General features: G+C 51.1%; 5 protein-coding genes across 5 annotated transcripts; 4 read left to right on the top strand and 1 right to left on the bottom strand.

Annotated features, from left to right (window-relative positions):
* Window positions 1-352: 352 nt before the first annotated feature.
* AtWU_03033 (40S ribosomal protein eS6) lies at window positions 353-1,607 on the bottom strand (the record flags this gene model as incomplete). The annotated part of the gene is made up of 7 exons (XM_035498146.1): window positions 353-449; window positions 531-849; window positions 922-974; window positions 1,033-1,078; window positions 1,146-1,166; window positions 1,298-1,370; window positions 1,503-1,607. 7 exons carry the CDS (start codon window positions 1,605-1,607, stop codon window positions 353-355), a joined length of 714 nt encoding a protein of 237 aa, XP_035354039.1.
* Window positions 1,608-3,039: 1,432 nt separating this feature from the next.
* AtWU_03032 (uncharacterized protein) lies at window positions 3,040-4,941 on the top strand (the record flags this gene model as incomplete). Its single annotated transcript, XM_035498145.1, has 4 exons — window positions 3,040-3,272; window positions 3,530-4,001; window positions 4,058-4,791; window positions 4,857-4,941. The coding sequence occupies 4 exons, from the start codon at window positions 3,040-3,042 to the stop codon at window positions 4,939-4,941; spliced, it is 1,524 nt and encodes a 507-aa protein (XP_035354038.1).
* Window positions 4,942-8,025: 3,084 nt separating this feature from the next.
* On the top strand, window positions 8,026-10,217 carry AtWU_03031 (putative HMG box transcriptional regulator; the record flags this gene model as incomplete). Its single annotated transcript, XM_035498144.1, has 3 exons — window positions 8,026-8,482; window positions 8,538-8,683; window positions 8,733-10,217. The coding sequence occupies 3 exons, from the start codon at window positions 8,026-8,028 to the stop codon at window positions 10,215-10,217; spliced, it is 2,088 nt and encodes a 695-aa protein (XP_035354037.1).
* Window positions 10,218-11,261: 1,044 nt separating this feature from the next.
* Window positions 11,262-14,899, top strand: AtWU_03030 (DEAD/DEAH box helicase; the record flags this gene model as incomplete). Its single annotated transcript, XM_035498143.1, has 2 exons — window positions 11,262-12,138; window positions 12,186-14,899. 2 exons carry the CDS (start codon window positions 11,262-11,264, stop codon window positions 14,897-14,899), a joined length of 3,591 nt encoding a protein of 1,196 aa, XP_035354036.1.
* A 301-nt stretch (window positions 14,900-15,200) lies between these two features.
* On the top strand, window positions 15,201-16,337 carry AtWU_03029 (ribosylnicotinamide kinase; the record flags this gene model as incomplete). Its single annotated transcript, XM_035498142.1, has 2 exons — window positions 15,201-15,388; window positions 15,476-16,337. The coding sequence occupies 2 exons, from the start codon at window positions 15,201-15,203 to the stop codon at window positions 16,335-16,337; spliced, it is 1,050 nt and encodes a 349-aa protein (XP_035354035.1).
* Window positions 16,338-16,429: the final 92 nt, after the last annotated feature.

Raw genomic sequence — 16,429 nt, 5'->3', positions numbered from 1 at the left:
TCTTTCACATTTTTTAATCCCTTTCATTTCCATAAAAATTGTGGAGAGATATAGCATTTCCTTTTTTGGTTTTGATGTGTTGGTTGGATCAGACAATATCGGCACGCCAAAGTCTCTCGGTCCGCTGCAGACGACTTCTCTCCTCTCTCTCAATATCTCTCCCTCCCCAAACCAAGGAGCTTTTTGTTCTTGGGTCGCTCTGCTTCGGAACTCGAAGATAGGAAAAGAGAAAATGGGTGGATATAAAAAAAATCCCCCTTCCCATTTGCTTGAGATTCTTTCTATAATACCCTTTTTCCCTTAGCTAGAACAGAGACGTAACCCGACCATTAACCCCCGCGGACAAACACATTTACTTCCTCATCGAAGACGCTCTCCGCTTGCGGAGCTCATCGCGCTTGGCCTTCTCCTCGTGGACACGGCTGGCAAGGAGCTTGGCGTAGTCGTTACTGTATCGCATGCATCGTTAGCGGATGTTCATTTCATACATTCAGGTGCATGTCCCATCAAAGGGGGAAGGGTGCACTTACGCAGCCTCGCGGGCAGCCTCAGCACGACGGCGCTTGAGGGCAATGCGCTGGCGCTTGCGCTGGAGACGCTGGGGAGTAACCAGACGCTGGATCTTGGGGGCCTTGGTGTAGTCGGGCTTGCCCTCACGGGTGACGGTACGACGGATGACGAACTTGCGGACGTCGTCCTTCTTGTCGAGACCGAAGAAGCGGCGGATCTTGGTGGCACGCTTGGGGCCGAGGCGCTTGGGGACAACGGTGTCGGTGAGACCGGGGAGCTCACCCTCACCCTGCTTGACGATGCTCAGGGCAAGAACAGCGAGGTCCTGACCGGTGATGGCTGTAGAAACGAAGCGTCAACGGATCAACTCGGAGGGTAATAACGGATATATTGTTGTTGGGTAAAACCTACCACCACGGACGGACTTGCGCTTGCGCTCACCAGTGCGGCGGGGGCGGTAGCAGCTGCAGCGGACATCAGTCTTCCATTTCGTAAACTCCAATATCGGCAGGTCGCATTTACCTGTGGCCATCGGCAAGGAGGAGGCGGGTACGGGTGGGGAGGAGAACTGCACACAAATCGATGAGTTTCTGCTGTGATTTTGTCGGATTATATTTGCGTCGGTCGGTACATACCACCCTGCTTCATGGGGAAACCTGTGAAGAGCGTCAAAGTCAGCATCCAATGTTCATTCTTAACCATGATATCCAAAGATTCCTGTTCGTATTCGAGTCCTCCTAGTCGAGCCCAAATCCGAAATAACAGGGGAAAAGCAATCCAGTCGTACCTTGCTTGTCGTTACCACCGGTGATCTTGAGGATGTAACCCTTGAACTCGTCACCGAGAGAGTCGCCGGCAACCTATAGCAATAAAAGAAACCCCAATCAGTCTTCTGCTTTTCCCATGATTTTGCGTGTATTTCCCATTTTTCGTCTCTTTTCCAACTGTGGTGTTTTCGGGGGGCGGATATCCAAGGGGGGAGGGTTGCTGACTTCGGTTCCCATGCGCTTCTCCATGAAGGGACGGAGCTTGCGCTCATCGTCAACCTCGATGATCTTCTGAGACCCATTGGCCGGGTAGGAGATGTTGAGCTTCATCTTGACGGGTCTGCGCGGTCAAGACGGAGGGCGCGGTTTGTCGACAGGTCGAGGAGGTTCAGGTCGTCGGGGATTCGTTCTTCGTGGGATTTTTTTGGTGGTGTAGCGAGATTTCCCTGTGTGGGCGGCTGACTAAGTCCACTAACCCTTCTGGACTTAGCGTCCTCGGTAGGGCTCTTATGTCAGCACTTCCGGCACCTGACTTGCCCCTTTGCCTTTTCGGGAACTACGAGGCTAGGCCTGTGTATGCTTGAGGATACCATCAAGTTGTTGTGTTAAAAACAACGTCTAAGGTTTTGGTTACGCGCTGATGCTCGTATTCCACGATGCACCTACTTCATCCAAAAGACAGGTGAAGGTTCTGTTCTTAAAGCGGAAGCGTGTATTAGGTCACCTGACCTTCGTGTGATCCCTGCGACCCCGTGTATACAGTAGGCAAAATTGGGGTCAAATATCTCCAACAGATCGGAGTCTTCCATATCCATGTCTGATAACCATACCTGTCTCTGGCCGCGACCTTACGCATCCAACAGTCAGCAGCTAGAACAGTCTATTGACCATATCCAGTAACCAAACCCCTAAACTAGCTTTGAGTAGAGTGTCTCCTAAGCTTCAACAGGGCAAATTCGGGGAGCCACCGTGTTGCGCCTTAGGTGCCACATCTCTCGTCATATAGGCCTTTCTCCGAGCTGACCTTTATTTTTTGCGTACTCCGGACTCTGTCCTGCAGCCTATAATGCAACACATGTAGACTGATGTGTGCACTTGGAGCCAGGCACTGAGAGGGTGCACATGCGTATTATTATGCAGGGCGATTTTTAGAATAAGAACTCTTCATCATAATGAGCTTATTGTCCGGAGTAGTTGATGCCATCCAGGGGTTAGTTATAGTCAACCCCTGAGCGTCTCGGCGATAGGGGATTAGTAGATCTAGTCAGTCAATTAGGTGCCGAACTGGTCCGGGTCGGAATCACAACGACCAGCAAAGCTTTGAAAGGAGCTTCTTCGAAGTGCGTCTTTATGTGTTGCAACCAGAAGTTCGAGAAGCCCCAGATATATAGGAAGAAAGGTATAGTTTGAAGGGCGTTTTCGCTGACTCGGATTTAGTTGCACATTGCGTTCTTCCGTTCCCGACAGCCAAAGACGGGAGACCAATCCGGATCAAGTTGGGCCGTTCGGAAGGTCGGAGTCTAAAGCTGGCAGCCTGTCTTGGAGAGGCGGCCCCCCCGTTATCTATTAATGGTTGATTGTTGATTGATTACTACCCACCACCAACACTGCGCCTTCGGTAGTAGATACTAGATAGATAGATAGTGGCCGAGGAGGGGTGTTGTTCATGACATCCGAGTAAGGGGGTTCAGGGAATATGACCGCCTTTTCCGACAGACGTTCGTTGCTGATTCGATGACATTTCTATTGCTGGAACAGAGAAATGTCCACGAGGGCAAGGCCAGTGAGATCCACTGATGGGGACTTGGCCCTTGTACAAAACCGCCTCTTCCAAGCTCGATGGACTCTTGGGACTGACGCAAAAGACCCAGAGCACGCGACTGGTTACCGTTCCGACGTCGCCGCGCGGCCACTGCCAACGTCCGAGAGGCCAGGACAAGAACAGCCTTACGGCAGATGCAAAGATGGCCACAAGCGCGCTATCGTAGTGGACAGGTCAGGGAACATTTTCTGTTTCCTCACTCAACTCTCGCACTGTTCGGTATTGTCTCCTTTTTCTTGTTACTGCATCCGTTCCCCTCAGGTTCTCGTTTTCATCCGACTGACAGAGTTCTCCAGTCAAGTCCCCACTCTGGCGCCAACCATCCCCATCGCACGCTATTAGTCTCTCCTCTTTGCACGGTACTGCCGGAGGTAATCCTGTCTTTTGTGCTTCTGTTAGGGGAAGAAGTTCTTGCTTGATCTCGCCGCAGATCACTACGTACGGCGTCTCCGTCTTATCTCATTTCCCCTCCTTTTCCGTTGTTCGGTTTCTTCTCGTTTTCCTTTGGTCAAACGTATACTCTCAGCATCGTTGTGTGCAACCGCGCAACAAAGAGTGCCGCCGATCGCCCCCAGCGTTTATCGGCTTCGCCTGCGAAGCCCAGCGGCTTTCGCTGTCTCGCCTCCGCCCTTCGTATCCGTCCTTTATGCCCGGACCCAATGCGCCTCTTTAGCAAATTTCACGCGGTCTGCGCCTTGGCTGTGTGCAGCATTCTCCTGTCAGCCTCCTTTCTCGCCTCTCAGCATTACTATCGTCGGGTAGTCTTGACAAAAGAGCCCTCGTCGGATTTCCGCGCCACGGCATCTTTCGACCGTCGCCTAGTCGTCTTTGGTGACTCGTGGAGCGATAACAATGCAGCCGAGCTTCAGGGATCTGTATGGACGGACTGGCTTTGTAACTCGGTGAGTGTGAAAGCTACTTGGCTGGATCAAAGTGGCAAGCTAATCTCTCGACTTAGTTCTCATGTCACCATGAAAACTTAGCGGAGACGGCCAAGTCTCTGAGAGGAAACTACATTGGCTCTGTGGTGGATAACACGGAGCTGTCGGGTTCCTTACTCAACCTCTACAAGTCTCCATTGGCGGATCTGAAAGCTCAGGTCGCCAATTGGATTGCGGCGGAGACGGAAGCCACGAGAGAGATGGATGCGACTGCGGTTGGCATGCGTCAGAATCGCACCATCGTGGTTGTCTCCTTTGGTGTATGGGACTTGTGGAACGTAATGGCAAAGACGTACGAGGACGCATCCCATGCAGTCGATCGCAATATCAAAGTCATTATGGAGGAGCTGGATTTGCTGGCCGAGACATGGGGCAGCAATGACCTCAAGATCATCCTGACATTAGCACCAGATGTAACCTTCCTGCCGGCCTATAGAGCGCAGGGGCAGCCGCAGATTACCAAGCACAAAGATGCCGTGAGGATCGCAGACTATTGGAACGGAGAACTCCGCAATAACGCCGAAGATTGGTCGAATGGCACGATTTATTTGTTCGACACCAACTCTTTTCTGGCCGACCAGATTCGCGACTGGCAACTCTTTGCCGCAGGGATCGAGGAAGAGAGTGGATTGGGGAAGAACGAGGATCCCGGTTGGGAGAATGTTGAAGACGCATGCGTCCAAAGCAGCCAGCAATGGATGGTGACGTCAGGCGCGCAACAGTGCGACCGTCCGGAGAAATTTCTGTTCTGGTAAGGACAAGGCATTATGATTGGCGCCCATTGACTTGATCGAGTGCTGACCGTATCATTTTCAGGAACGACATGCACCTTGGCCCCTCAGCGCATAGACTTCTGGGCGCGGAAGTGTTCCATGGAATCGAAGAGATGTGGCTCCGATGATTTTCCCTTAAACATCAAAATAAGAGAGCAGAGAAAAGAAAAAAATCCTAAAAGCGCAACCGATGAGGTCTTACTATTATTTTCCATTACCTCTTGAGACGTAATTCGCCAAGGACAGGCTGGAGGGAAACTTGTTCTGTAGATGATTAGACATCAGCCGCTTCCCGGGACCATCAAACGCTGACGAACGGCACTATCAAATGGCGGCCTGCTTCTCTTATCTCCATTGCGCCTGCTATTCGATTATTCGACTGGTCTCTAGGCGATGTGTCAATAGGTCTGAGACCATGTCTTTCTCCCCACTCAGAGACTGGATGAGTGAGAGGAAAGAGTTTGTACTGGGGGAGCACAGCTGTTTCGAATCACGAGAGGTTTCAGGTCGCTACCAAACAAGGACCGAACGGGGGACTGGCCAGAGTGGTATGTCTCATTGAGAATGAGCACGGAAGTCAGGCTGCCTCATCCGGAGACGGACGATTGTAACGTGATGGCGGTGGATAGTGGAGCAGGGATCGGAATGCGATCGCCACAGGGTAGATCGATCCGGTCTCCAGCCTGGAAATGGGGACACCTGCAACATCAACGTGTCAATGGAGACCCTTGAACCTTTCTGATGGATCGGGGGAACTACGGATCAGACTTTGGGGAGGGAAAGAATAATGGAACCTGACCGGACCCTGTGGAAAATCCCCCTTTGAAGGATGGTTGGGGAAAACAGCAGGGGTAACGGATGGCGCGGATGGTGCTGGTGGATGGAGGTTGGTGGTGTCGGTGGTAAGTAAGAGTACGGAGTAGTAAGAAGTAAGTAGTATCCATCCAGTGTCAGTTTGCCAAATCGGGCTGTCCGTTCTTTTCCCTGTTTTGCTTTCGGTTCTTTTTTTTTTTTTTTTTTTTTTTTTTTTTTTTTTCTTCTCTTTCTCTCTTTTTTGACTCCTTCTTTCCTTTCATTCGGTGCTGGCTGTTAGTTTCTTTGTCTCCGAAGAGGATCGGCCTGCTGTCATGGAAGCCTCGGGAAGTTCTGTCATTAGCCAGGAGCTGTCCTGGATAAAACGTACCTTTGCTTTAGATGGAGGAGGGAAGAGGTGGAGGTGGAGATGGCGGAATTCTGATACCGCCACCTGGAATGTATGTATTACACCATAGTAGCCATGGCCACGATCGCTGTTTTCCTTTTTAATTGATGGTCCAAGCAAGTAGGGAGGAATGGGGAACGACGGAGTTCAGTACCCAGTGTAGATTAGTGGGTATCAAACTTCCAGGAACTACTACCTTAGAGAGCCAAGCAAGCAAATCAAGCACGTTCAGTTAGTTCAAATAGGTAGGTAGGTAGGTAGGTAGCAAGTAGTAACCAAACGATACTTGCGAGGGAGCAAGCAAATAGCAAGCAGCCAGCAGCAAACAACAAGTACCTTCAAAGTACCACCTAGGCAGCCGAGTAGGGTACTACTACTGTAGAAGGCTAGTGGTGTGCGTGCCAGACCGTGGTAAAGCAAAGCAAGCAGGATGATGCTGGCGAGAAATTAGACGGATTGGAAGACAATCAAATCCATTTGCGCATGTGTCACATTGGCGGTGGGCCAATTGCCAGGCCCGGTCGGGCTCTGTGGATCGCTAATTGGTCCCAGATCACTGCAGCACACCGCATGCGGACGCCGAACAGACAAAGGAAAGCTAAAATGGCTCCAGGATTGAAACAATAAACCTGTATAGCAATCTCTAAGCAACTAGTCGATTAGTGTGGTAGCCTTTCTTGACTAGGGAGAGTATTGAGAGGGGGGAAAGGGCAGAAAGTAAAAAGGTAAAACAACTAACTAGGTAAGTACTTAGGTCCCCAGGTTTAACTACAGTAGTAGCTTTCCGGGTAGCTATGACTTACTAAAATGTGTATTATTATCGAACTGCCCAAACATATTAAATGATGCCCCAAAACAAAAAGGCAATCAATCATCCAGAATGAGCTCTGGAAGGGCCCATTTCTTGTCCCTACTGCTGACTCACCTGGTAAAAAAAAAGAAGAAGAGGTTCACATTCAGGTTGTTGCTTTTCTGCTACTACCTCCCCAAGTGCCCACTTTGTTTCTCTCGCCCTCTGGCTCTCTCTTGCTCTTCCAGTCCTTGGGTACCTTTGGTTGGGGGGTTCATCCAGGGACAAGTAAGTACTAAGTAGTAGAGTCAAGTCAAGGTACCTCTCTTCCTCCGCCCCAGTACAACACCGCACCACCCGATGAAAGGTACCATGATGATACGTCCTTCCCAACCCGGGAGGTTTCCTCACTTTGAGGTTCCATCACAACTCTCCGAACAGCTGTCTCTGGTGGGGATAATGTCCCCTCCCAACCGAACGAAGGACTCGGGTCATCCTGACAGGGACAAAGAAACTAAAAAGCCCGGGATTTTTTAGTCGTAGTCAAAGGGAGGGGCGCCAGACCGAAGGGCCCCAAAGATAGCTCCCCATAACAAAGCACTTGAAAAGCCAAATCCTGGCTTTATCTCACTGGCGTCCCCTCGGCTTGGTTGGCTCGGCCTGAATGGAAATATCATTTCATTGTCAAAGAACGAGGAGGCAGCAAAAGGAAGGCAGAAAAAGAAAAGAAAATTACCAGCAGTGAGGACACCCCTGACGCCTCCAAATAATAATTCAGCTGAATATTATTATCAGCATTCTTATTATTATTATTATCATCTTTTCTTCCTAATTATTATCATTCGACCCTGAACTGAAAAAAATAAAATATTCCACGCCAAAAGACACCAACAGAGACGGCCACTCGATTGGAAAAAGAAAGAAAAGAAAAGAAAGTATTAACAACAGCCAGTTTGGAAATACCCGGTGCAGCACGAGGAGAAACTCATTCGTCTCGTTGACTATAACTATAACCTTATATTGGGGCTTTCTTTCTTTCATCCACTTGTGCAGCGTCCGCCCATTCAAGGGCCACGGCTCTCTCTATAACCTCGATTTCTCACCCACCATCTCGCAGACTTTCATTATTCATTGCCCGCCATTTCCTTTCAGTCTGCTGGTTCATCCACTTCTCTGTCCCCCCAAAAAGCCCTTTGCTCTTTACTCCATAAAATAAATGTCATGTCTTACGATCGCGTTCTACCCAAGCCTCCTCTTCTACACCATGACAGCTCTCACCATCTTCCCCTGTCACGGCCTACTAGTAACCTTCTCGAGCATAAGATCATGAATGACGACGTCGCGAAAGTGTCCATGATGGACCGTCATCTAGACACTGCTGCTTTGAGTGGTCATCGTCGATTCACTGACACACTGCCTCCGGTGCATCTGACCACTCTGAATCGAAGCAAGGTAGCTCTCAACAAAGTCGCCTCCAACGCTGCCTCTGCTATTGAGGTCCCGAAGTCCGCGAATCTTCTACCTACCAAGGCTATTCCTCTTCGTGAACGCTCGTCTTTGTCGGAACGGTCGTCGTCATCTAGTCCAATCAAGACGTCGAATACTCCCACCCCAAGGGAGTCGGCAACACAGTTCTGCCTCTGTCAGCCGGATCCGAAGATCCCTAGGCCCCGGAATGGTATGCAATCTGAAATCTACTCAATTTGCTTCTTGAGCTGACAAACAGGTAAAAGCATTCATCCTATACCGCCAACATTACCAGGCTGCAGTGGTCGCGCAGAATCCAGGCCTTGCCAATCCTGAAATCTCCAAAATTATTGGGGAGCAATGGAGAGGACTACCACAAGAGACAAAGGATGAATGGAAAGCGCTGGCAGAGGTAAGCACATTATTGCTATGAGACTCTCAAGCCACCTAACCCTTGACAGGAGGAGAAAGCTCGGCATCAACAACAATACCCAGAGTATCGCTATCAACCTCGTCGCTACGGTCGGGATGGGAATCTCCGAAGCGGAGCATCTGGCATCAGCCATAACCCTCCAGGCTCTACAGTCTGCAGCCGATGTGGAGGCCGTGTGATGAACCCTCCAGTATCACCAGAGACTCCTTATACACCCAGGGCTTCCTTCTTCGGTGGAAAAGCAGCACCCGGTGAAGTATTTTCTGCACGCAGTAGCCAGTGTCGAGCCAAAGACCTGGACCGTGCTCCTAATGTCATCAAGCTCATCCCTAATGGGAATGGGGAATCACGCATGCCTCGCCAGCACTTTGTGGAAAGCAGAAGCCGATCACCAGATAGTAAGCGCAGGCGGTTGGGACCGCTTGGCCCTTATGACATCCGTGAAAGAAGCCCGGATTCTTCATATCCTGCATCCCCATACACACCTCGCTCGGCCGTAGCAGACTCACGAGGTCTATACCAGCCGCTACAGCAGCCACGGCCCGGCCGAAATGTCAAGGAGTATACCCCGCCGGATCCCAGCCTGAAACTTCCACCGCTACAAACAGCTGCTCATGTTCCCGGGACTCTCACCCCGACGACTCCTTATTCGCATGATGGGCCTAGCATTGAAGCGACGGTCATGACAATCCCATTTCTCAACAAGATAAAGGTTCTGGCTAAGATCTCACCGCCCTTAACACCAGCATACCATGACGGATCTTCGTTCCGACGCGGGGCTGTGATTGCTGTGGATGGACAAGATCCAGTTCTTGTCAAAATGATGGTCGAATTTTTGAACAACACATTACAGAAGGAGGGCAGATATCTCACCCGAGTCTTCGGGGGACCCGAGATTCGGTCTCGTGAGAGCTATTCCGAATCCGAGCAAATGGGTGACGCAACTGTCGATTATCTCAACATCATCTCCTCCTGGCACCGCATCTCTGACGAAATAGTTAGCTTCGTGAAGCCTTCACGAGCATCATCGGAGCCAAAGTCAGTCGACGAAGAGTCTACGCCAGGAGTGTCGCCGCGGACTATTATACCCAAGACTGCTGAATTACAGATTAACTCTCCGGAGCAATCCAGCGACAACAGCTCTGTGTCGACCGTCTCTACCGGAATGGGCTCCATTACGATGCCCGTGCCTGTCGCACTTGTTCCACGATACCAACTAACGACTGCGGATGCTTTTGCCTGCTCCGTCCCAATCGGAGACTCGTATGCACCACTTGACCACTGGCAGTGGATGGCATCTCTGTGGCGTGCGTGCGTAGGACCGGACATAACCGTGTACATCCGAGAATGTGAGAAGGACGAACTAGAGCGTCTTGGGGGTAACCCCGTGGAAGTTCGTCTTCATGATGCGCGAACCATTGTGGTGCGAAGACTGGCATCCTCATCGAGTGAACTAGAGGAGAAGTCGCTTAAGAGAGTCGGCTTCGAAATTGAGGACTTCCTCACCCAATGAGCTTGTAATATGATTCCTACCCAAAATATGCCAGCTTTGTCAGGCTCGCATGTTCTTTTTTTTCTTGTCTTTTCTTGACATTCTTCTCCGGACATATGGGGGTTTACACTTTCATAAATTGCCTTCCTTTTTCTATTACTCTTCGATTTCATTTTTTTCTAGGCTCTAGCCTATTCTGCGGGGGTTCTGTCTGGTTCGGGGTTTTGTGGCTAGTGAAAATGGGAGGCTTTTCTTGTAGATTTACTTATCAGCTCCGGATAATATATGTCTGTGATCGACGAAAATGTTTCTACCGACGTTATGCACAAAAGCGCAGACATCATTGCTTCTATCTTAACACTTGACAAGACTTACTATATTTGAATACACATACAACGTAGTGAGAGAAACGACTCACCGACGCAGCAGACCATCAATAACACTACGCAATGCTCCAAGACAATCCACATCGCTGCCTAAGGCCCCAAGAAAGCTCCTAATATAACCTAAATCGGTAAAGGGCAGGGCGGTGACCAGTCCAGACCAATCACAGGCGCACCATGGCGGTGATTGCCGGCTTATCGGGGTACCCTGGAATGCGCGGTGCGATGAATGAGCCCACTGTAGCGCATTTCCTTCACTGGACATGTCTTGTGAAGGGCAAGCAGGTCGGTTTTATGCGCTGCGCTAGTTCATTCCAATGTTTGAATCTGAACTCCGTGGAAATCCTCACCACGACCGAGTCTGATCGAATGCATGGGCTGCCCGCTAAAGGTTATCGCCTCTTCATGCAGCCTCCGTAACGGCAAAGGGGCACAACGACAGATCTTATACGAACGATATGTTGGCGACTGATGACGATATGATACATGATTATACTGCGGTTTCCGGTAATAATGCTCCTGGAGTTAAGCAGGTATGTTGCATGGCCTTGTGTGAGAATAGCATTTGATTTACATTGCGCTGGATGCCTGCTTCGCGAAACTGGCCGTTTCTGTTAACAGGCTTAATGCTCATTTATTGCTTCAATCTCTGCAGATACAAATTACTGGAATAAGCTGTGCCATGGCTGCGAAAGATGATGATGCTCCTAACTCGACCGGGCCCGATTCTTCCGCGGAAACTACCGTAACTACGGTTTCTACGCCCACGCCTGCAACGCCTCAATCGGAACACTTTATGTTGCCGAAACCTGTCGCAGGGAATATTCAGTCTGGGAAAAGCGAGGCTTCCCGAAATCTGGATAACTATATTGGCGTTGGTGTTTTGAGAAGGCGCAATGGAAGTTACGATAACGGATCCACAGCCCCTGTCGAACCGGATAACTTTCCGGCATCTGAAATCGCGGCTTTGGAAAGACACCACTGGATATGGACTGAGACGATAGAATTCGCGGAGAAATTGTCGTGGTGTGGTGTTCGCGTATATGTGCTGCCTGACGACGTCGGGCGCAAGTCCATACCGCGTTCGAGCACAGCATTGAGGCGCGCACTCAAGGCAGTCATGATGAGGATTGACAGATCAGACGAAGCATGGAACGGAGGTGTACATGGAGATCTGAAGGCTGCCGATAACCCTGTGGGTAGTCTGGAGGACGAGTCTCTTTGGTATATCTTCAATACCCTACAGGATCCAAAACCCCAGTTGGATAGTATGAGGAATGCGTATGCGAGAAGAGCGATGCGAGAGCTACTTACAGTAACAGCGCATGGAGAGGAGGAATCAGGTCAGGATTACTCTGGGGTGCTGGGTCTCAAGACGCCTCTGTACCCTTACCAGCGCCGATCGGCTGCTACTATGGTCCAGCGGGAAGCGCAGCCTGCGCAGGTGCTGGATCCGCGGCTGCAGGCATTTAAGAGTCCTAGGGGCGAGGACTACTACTACGACAAGGAAGAGGGGAGTATATTTCGGGAGAAGAAGATGTATTCGGAGGCTTGTGGAGGTATGCTGTCTGTGATTTTGCGTGAACGGCTGTCTGACTGGGTATAGGTATCCTTGCGGAAACCATGGGCTGCGGCAAGACACTCATTTGCTTGGCTGTAATCCTGGCAACGCGTGGTCATTTTCCTGAAATACCGCTCGAATACCAGGAGATGAAGAACCCCATCCGACAGGTGACGGGGAGTCTTGTTGAGATGGCAGCCGCGACAGCAGGCCGCTTCTCGCTGCCGTGGAAAACCCACTTCGACACTCTGGGCTACTACGGCACGTTCTATGAGCGATGTGTTATGGAGTGTGAGAGGCACCGTGGCGCCTATACTATACCTCCACCACCGGCAAGGCACAAAGGTCGAAGTGGAGTGGCGTATCCTAGACCGCCGCCTCAGAAAATCTGTCTTTGTTCGGGGACGTTGATCATCGTGCCCCCTAATCTGGTCAACCACTGGCACAATGAAATTTCGGCACACACCGATGGCTTGAAGGTGCTTGTACTACGGAACAGCTCTGACAAGACTCCTTCACCAGATGAGCTATTGCAGTACGACATCGTTCTATTTTCGCGAATCCGCTTCGAAAAGGAGGCGGGCGAGGTGGTCAATAACAGACGTATCTCGTTTACGCCCGAGGAGTCCCCTTTGACAAAACTTCACTGGCTTCGGATCATCGTCGATGAAGGCCACAATGTGGCTGGTAGTGGTAATCGGACCACCATGATGCATATCCTGAGTCAGCTTCACATTGAGCGTCGGTGGATAGTGTCTGGAACCCCATCCAGCGGGCTGTATGGGGTAGAAGTCAGTTTGGCTTCTCAGGAGACACATACTAGCGAGACTGATTTAACTGAGGCTACTACGACTGTACTTCGAGGTAGAAAGAAGACAGGGAACGCCTTGGACAGTGAGCTCAAGGATCTCGACAAGCTACGATACATCGTGATTGACTTCCTCGACCTGAAGCCGTGGTCGAACCCTCGAACAAGCGACCCGGCTAATTGGACAAAGTACATTAAGCCCATCGGCGAAGATGGTAGGCGACGAAAAGCTCAGTCTCTCCGAGCTACCTTACAGAGCCTTGTTGTGCGACACCGTTTGGAGGTTATCCACAGTGAGATTCCTCTACCAAGACTGCATAACAAGGTCGTCCATCTGGAGCCTACCTTCTACGATAAATTGAACTTGAACATGTTTATCTTCGGCCTGGCCGTCAATGCCGTCACTTCGGAGCGCACCGACCAAGATTACATGTTCCATGCTCGGAACCGCAAGCACCTTAGCACTGTAATCAACAACCTTCGTCAAGCAGGGTTTTGGTGGGCTGGCTCGGACGAAATTGCTCCCACGATCGACGTCGCCCTGAAGTATCTGGAATTACGAGGGGACAAGACAAGCAAAGAGGACATAGAGACATTACGCGAAGGCATTCGAATTGCGCAAAAGGCTCAAGCATCTGGATGCTGGCGTGCTTTCAAGAGGATGCATGAACTCGGTGTTTTCATCCAGGACTTTCCCGAGCACGCTCGAAGTATGTGGGCCATTGACTCTTCGGTTGCGCACCAAGAGCCACTTCTTCTAGGCATAACCCAGGCGCGCCATGCACAGAAGTTTGTCACAAAGCACCTGAACACGTACGACCCAGCAGAGGGGCTTGCCGGTGCAGGGATCAAGGTCCGTCGCGAGCTCTCAGGGCGAGAAGGGGACAATCTAAGTCCGAAGAAGACCACTCCAGACAAACCAGTCAAGAGCAACTCACCCAAAAAGACATACACCAAGGGGCTATTCAAGACCCTACCGGAGGAATCCCCTCTCACGCAAACCAAACTGGTCGCTACAGCCTCAGCAAAGCTAACATACCTCCTGGACCAAGTGTCTGAGCTGCACAAAACCGAGAAAATCATCATCTTCTACGACAACAACAACGCCGCCTTCTGGATAGCCGAAGGCCTCGAACTCCTCGGTATAGACTTCCGCATCTACGCCAGCACCCTGAAACCCACCATGAGAGCAGAATACCTCGCCCTATTCCGCGAGTCGGAAGAGGTGCGCGTCCTTCTAATGGACCTGCGCCAGGCATCGCACGGCCTGCACATCGCCAACGCCTCCCGAGTCTTCATCGTCAATCCCATCTGGCAACCGAACGTCGAAAGCCAGGCCATAAAACGAGCCCATCGAATCGGCCAAACCCGCCCCGTGTTCGTCGAGACCCTCGTCCTCAAAGACACCCTCGAAGACAAGATGTTGAAGCGCAGAAAAGCAATGACAGACAGCGAGATCCACCACGCCGAACGAGACCTCCTAGACGACAGCACCATGAGCTCCATCATCCAGCACGAGCGTTACATTCCCATGCCCGAAACTGAAGACTCTAGCTTCACCCGAGGCGCGTTCCTGAAACATCCAACTAGCCTATTCGACCGACACAAGCTTGCCGTTGCCGATGACGAGGAAGGAATAACAAGCAAGCCGGGACTACCGGATTACAGCAGCACCCCGCGGAAGCGGAAACATGTCAGAACTGTGGATATAGACGAGAGCACCGACGAGCCGGATCTCGTCACGCCAAAGAGGCGCAAGTCCACGTCTCCTGGTCTGGACTTTCTCTCGCCGCAGGGCATCCTCATGACACCTCCGCGAACCTGGAGCCGGTCTCCGCGGGTTTCGCCATTTCCGGTGGTAGAAACGGATAGTGCTCACGCGAGCACGGACGGCGCAGAAGCAGGGAAGAAGAAGAGGGTATCTTTGTTCGGAGGGGCGTGTCCTGATTGACATCATATCAAACATGACTGCTGTACTTAGATGACTGTAAATGATATCAATTATACCCTGATTCTCACATACACACATATAGCGAATAGCGTAGCTACCGCATATTTCAATTCCTTATCCATTCATATTTCATGGATCTAAGAAACCTGACTGCGATAAGGGAAAAAGAACAACCACACCCCTCCGATCAGATAAGACTGCCCCACCCACCTCAGCCCCACCATGCCTATATCACATCACGTCTTCTCAGTTCTCACCTTCATCATTCCTTTCCCAATTCCCCCCAATCTCCCTCCCCAAAATGGCGCTACCTCCTCAAAAACAAAAAACAACCATAATCGCCATCTCCGGCCCCTCCAGCAGCGGCAAAACGACCCTCGCCCGACTCCTCCAACGCATCTTCTCCAAACTAACCCCGCAATCAAACACAACCCCGAATCTCCGAACATTCATCGTCCACGAAGACGACTTCTACCATCCAGATGACAAGTACGATTCCCCACCAAGTACCCCCTTCCCCCCGTAACCCATTATAAACATTCAACCTGACTAATGATGATGATAATAAAATATTAGAATCCCCCTAATCCCCCACCCGCGCAACCCCACCACCTCGATCCAAAACTGGGATACGCTTTCCGCACTCGACATCCCATTCCTCAGCGCCGCATTATCCTACATCCATTCGCACGGACACTTGCCTCCGCGCCTACGGTCAAAGGAGGATTTGAATGATGTGGCGGAGTCCGGGGTGTCAGAGGAGGTTGTGTCTCGGATGAGGGAGGTGGTTAGGGAGCGGGTTCCTGGTTATTTTCTTGATAGTGATATCACCAATTCTACTTCTGGGGATGGGGATGGTGCCAGGACGATCGTCTTCCTGGAGGGGTTTCTGCTCTTCGCACCACCCAAGGAGGAAGATCCGGGCCATGGGTTGAGGGAGGTGCAGGAGAAGATGGATGTGAGGTTGTTTTTGCCGGCGAGGTATGATAATGTTAAGGAGAGGAGGGAGGGGAGGAGTGGGTATGTGACTATTGGGCCGGCGCCGGTGCAACAGCAGGGTGGTGAGGGTGAGGGTGAGGGTAGTGGGAGTACGGAGTTGCCGCAGAGAGGGTCGGTGGAGGTGGATCTGGAGAAGGAGGATGATCGGCCGCCGCAGAATTTCTGGACGGATCCGCCGGGGTATGTTGATGATATTGTGTGGCCTAATTATGTGCAGAATCATGCGTGGTTGTTGTTGCCGGAGAGGGACGAAGGGTCGACGGAGTGGAGGAATGCGGACACGCAGGAGCTGGTCAAGCTGGTGGGACAGGGAGTGAATCTGAGAATGGATGCGGGTGTAACGGTGGCTCCTGGACAGGGAGAGGCGTCTATGACGGACATTCTCGAGTGGGCGGTCGAGGAAGTACTCAAACACATCGCAGAAACAGAAGGACAATGAGAACCTGGTTCATCTGTAGTACCTAACTACACAGAGTACCTCCCCGAAGCCACTCCCTTGTCATTCGTATCAGTATCTATTCCTCTTTTCCA

Source organism: Aspergillus tubingensis (genome assembly GCF_013340325.1).
Source record: "Aspergillus tubingensis WU-2223L DNA, scaffold_4, whole genome shotgun sequence".
Classification (NCBI taxonomy): domain Eukaryota; kingdom Fungi; phylum Ascomycota; class Eurotiomycetes; order Eurotiales; family Aspergillaceae; genus Aspergillus; species Aspergillus tubingensis.
The sequence above is the reverse complement of the archived record's forward strand: the minus strand, read 5'-3'. Positions and strand labels throughout refer to the sequence as shown.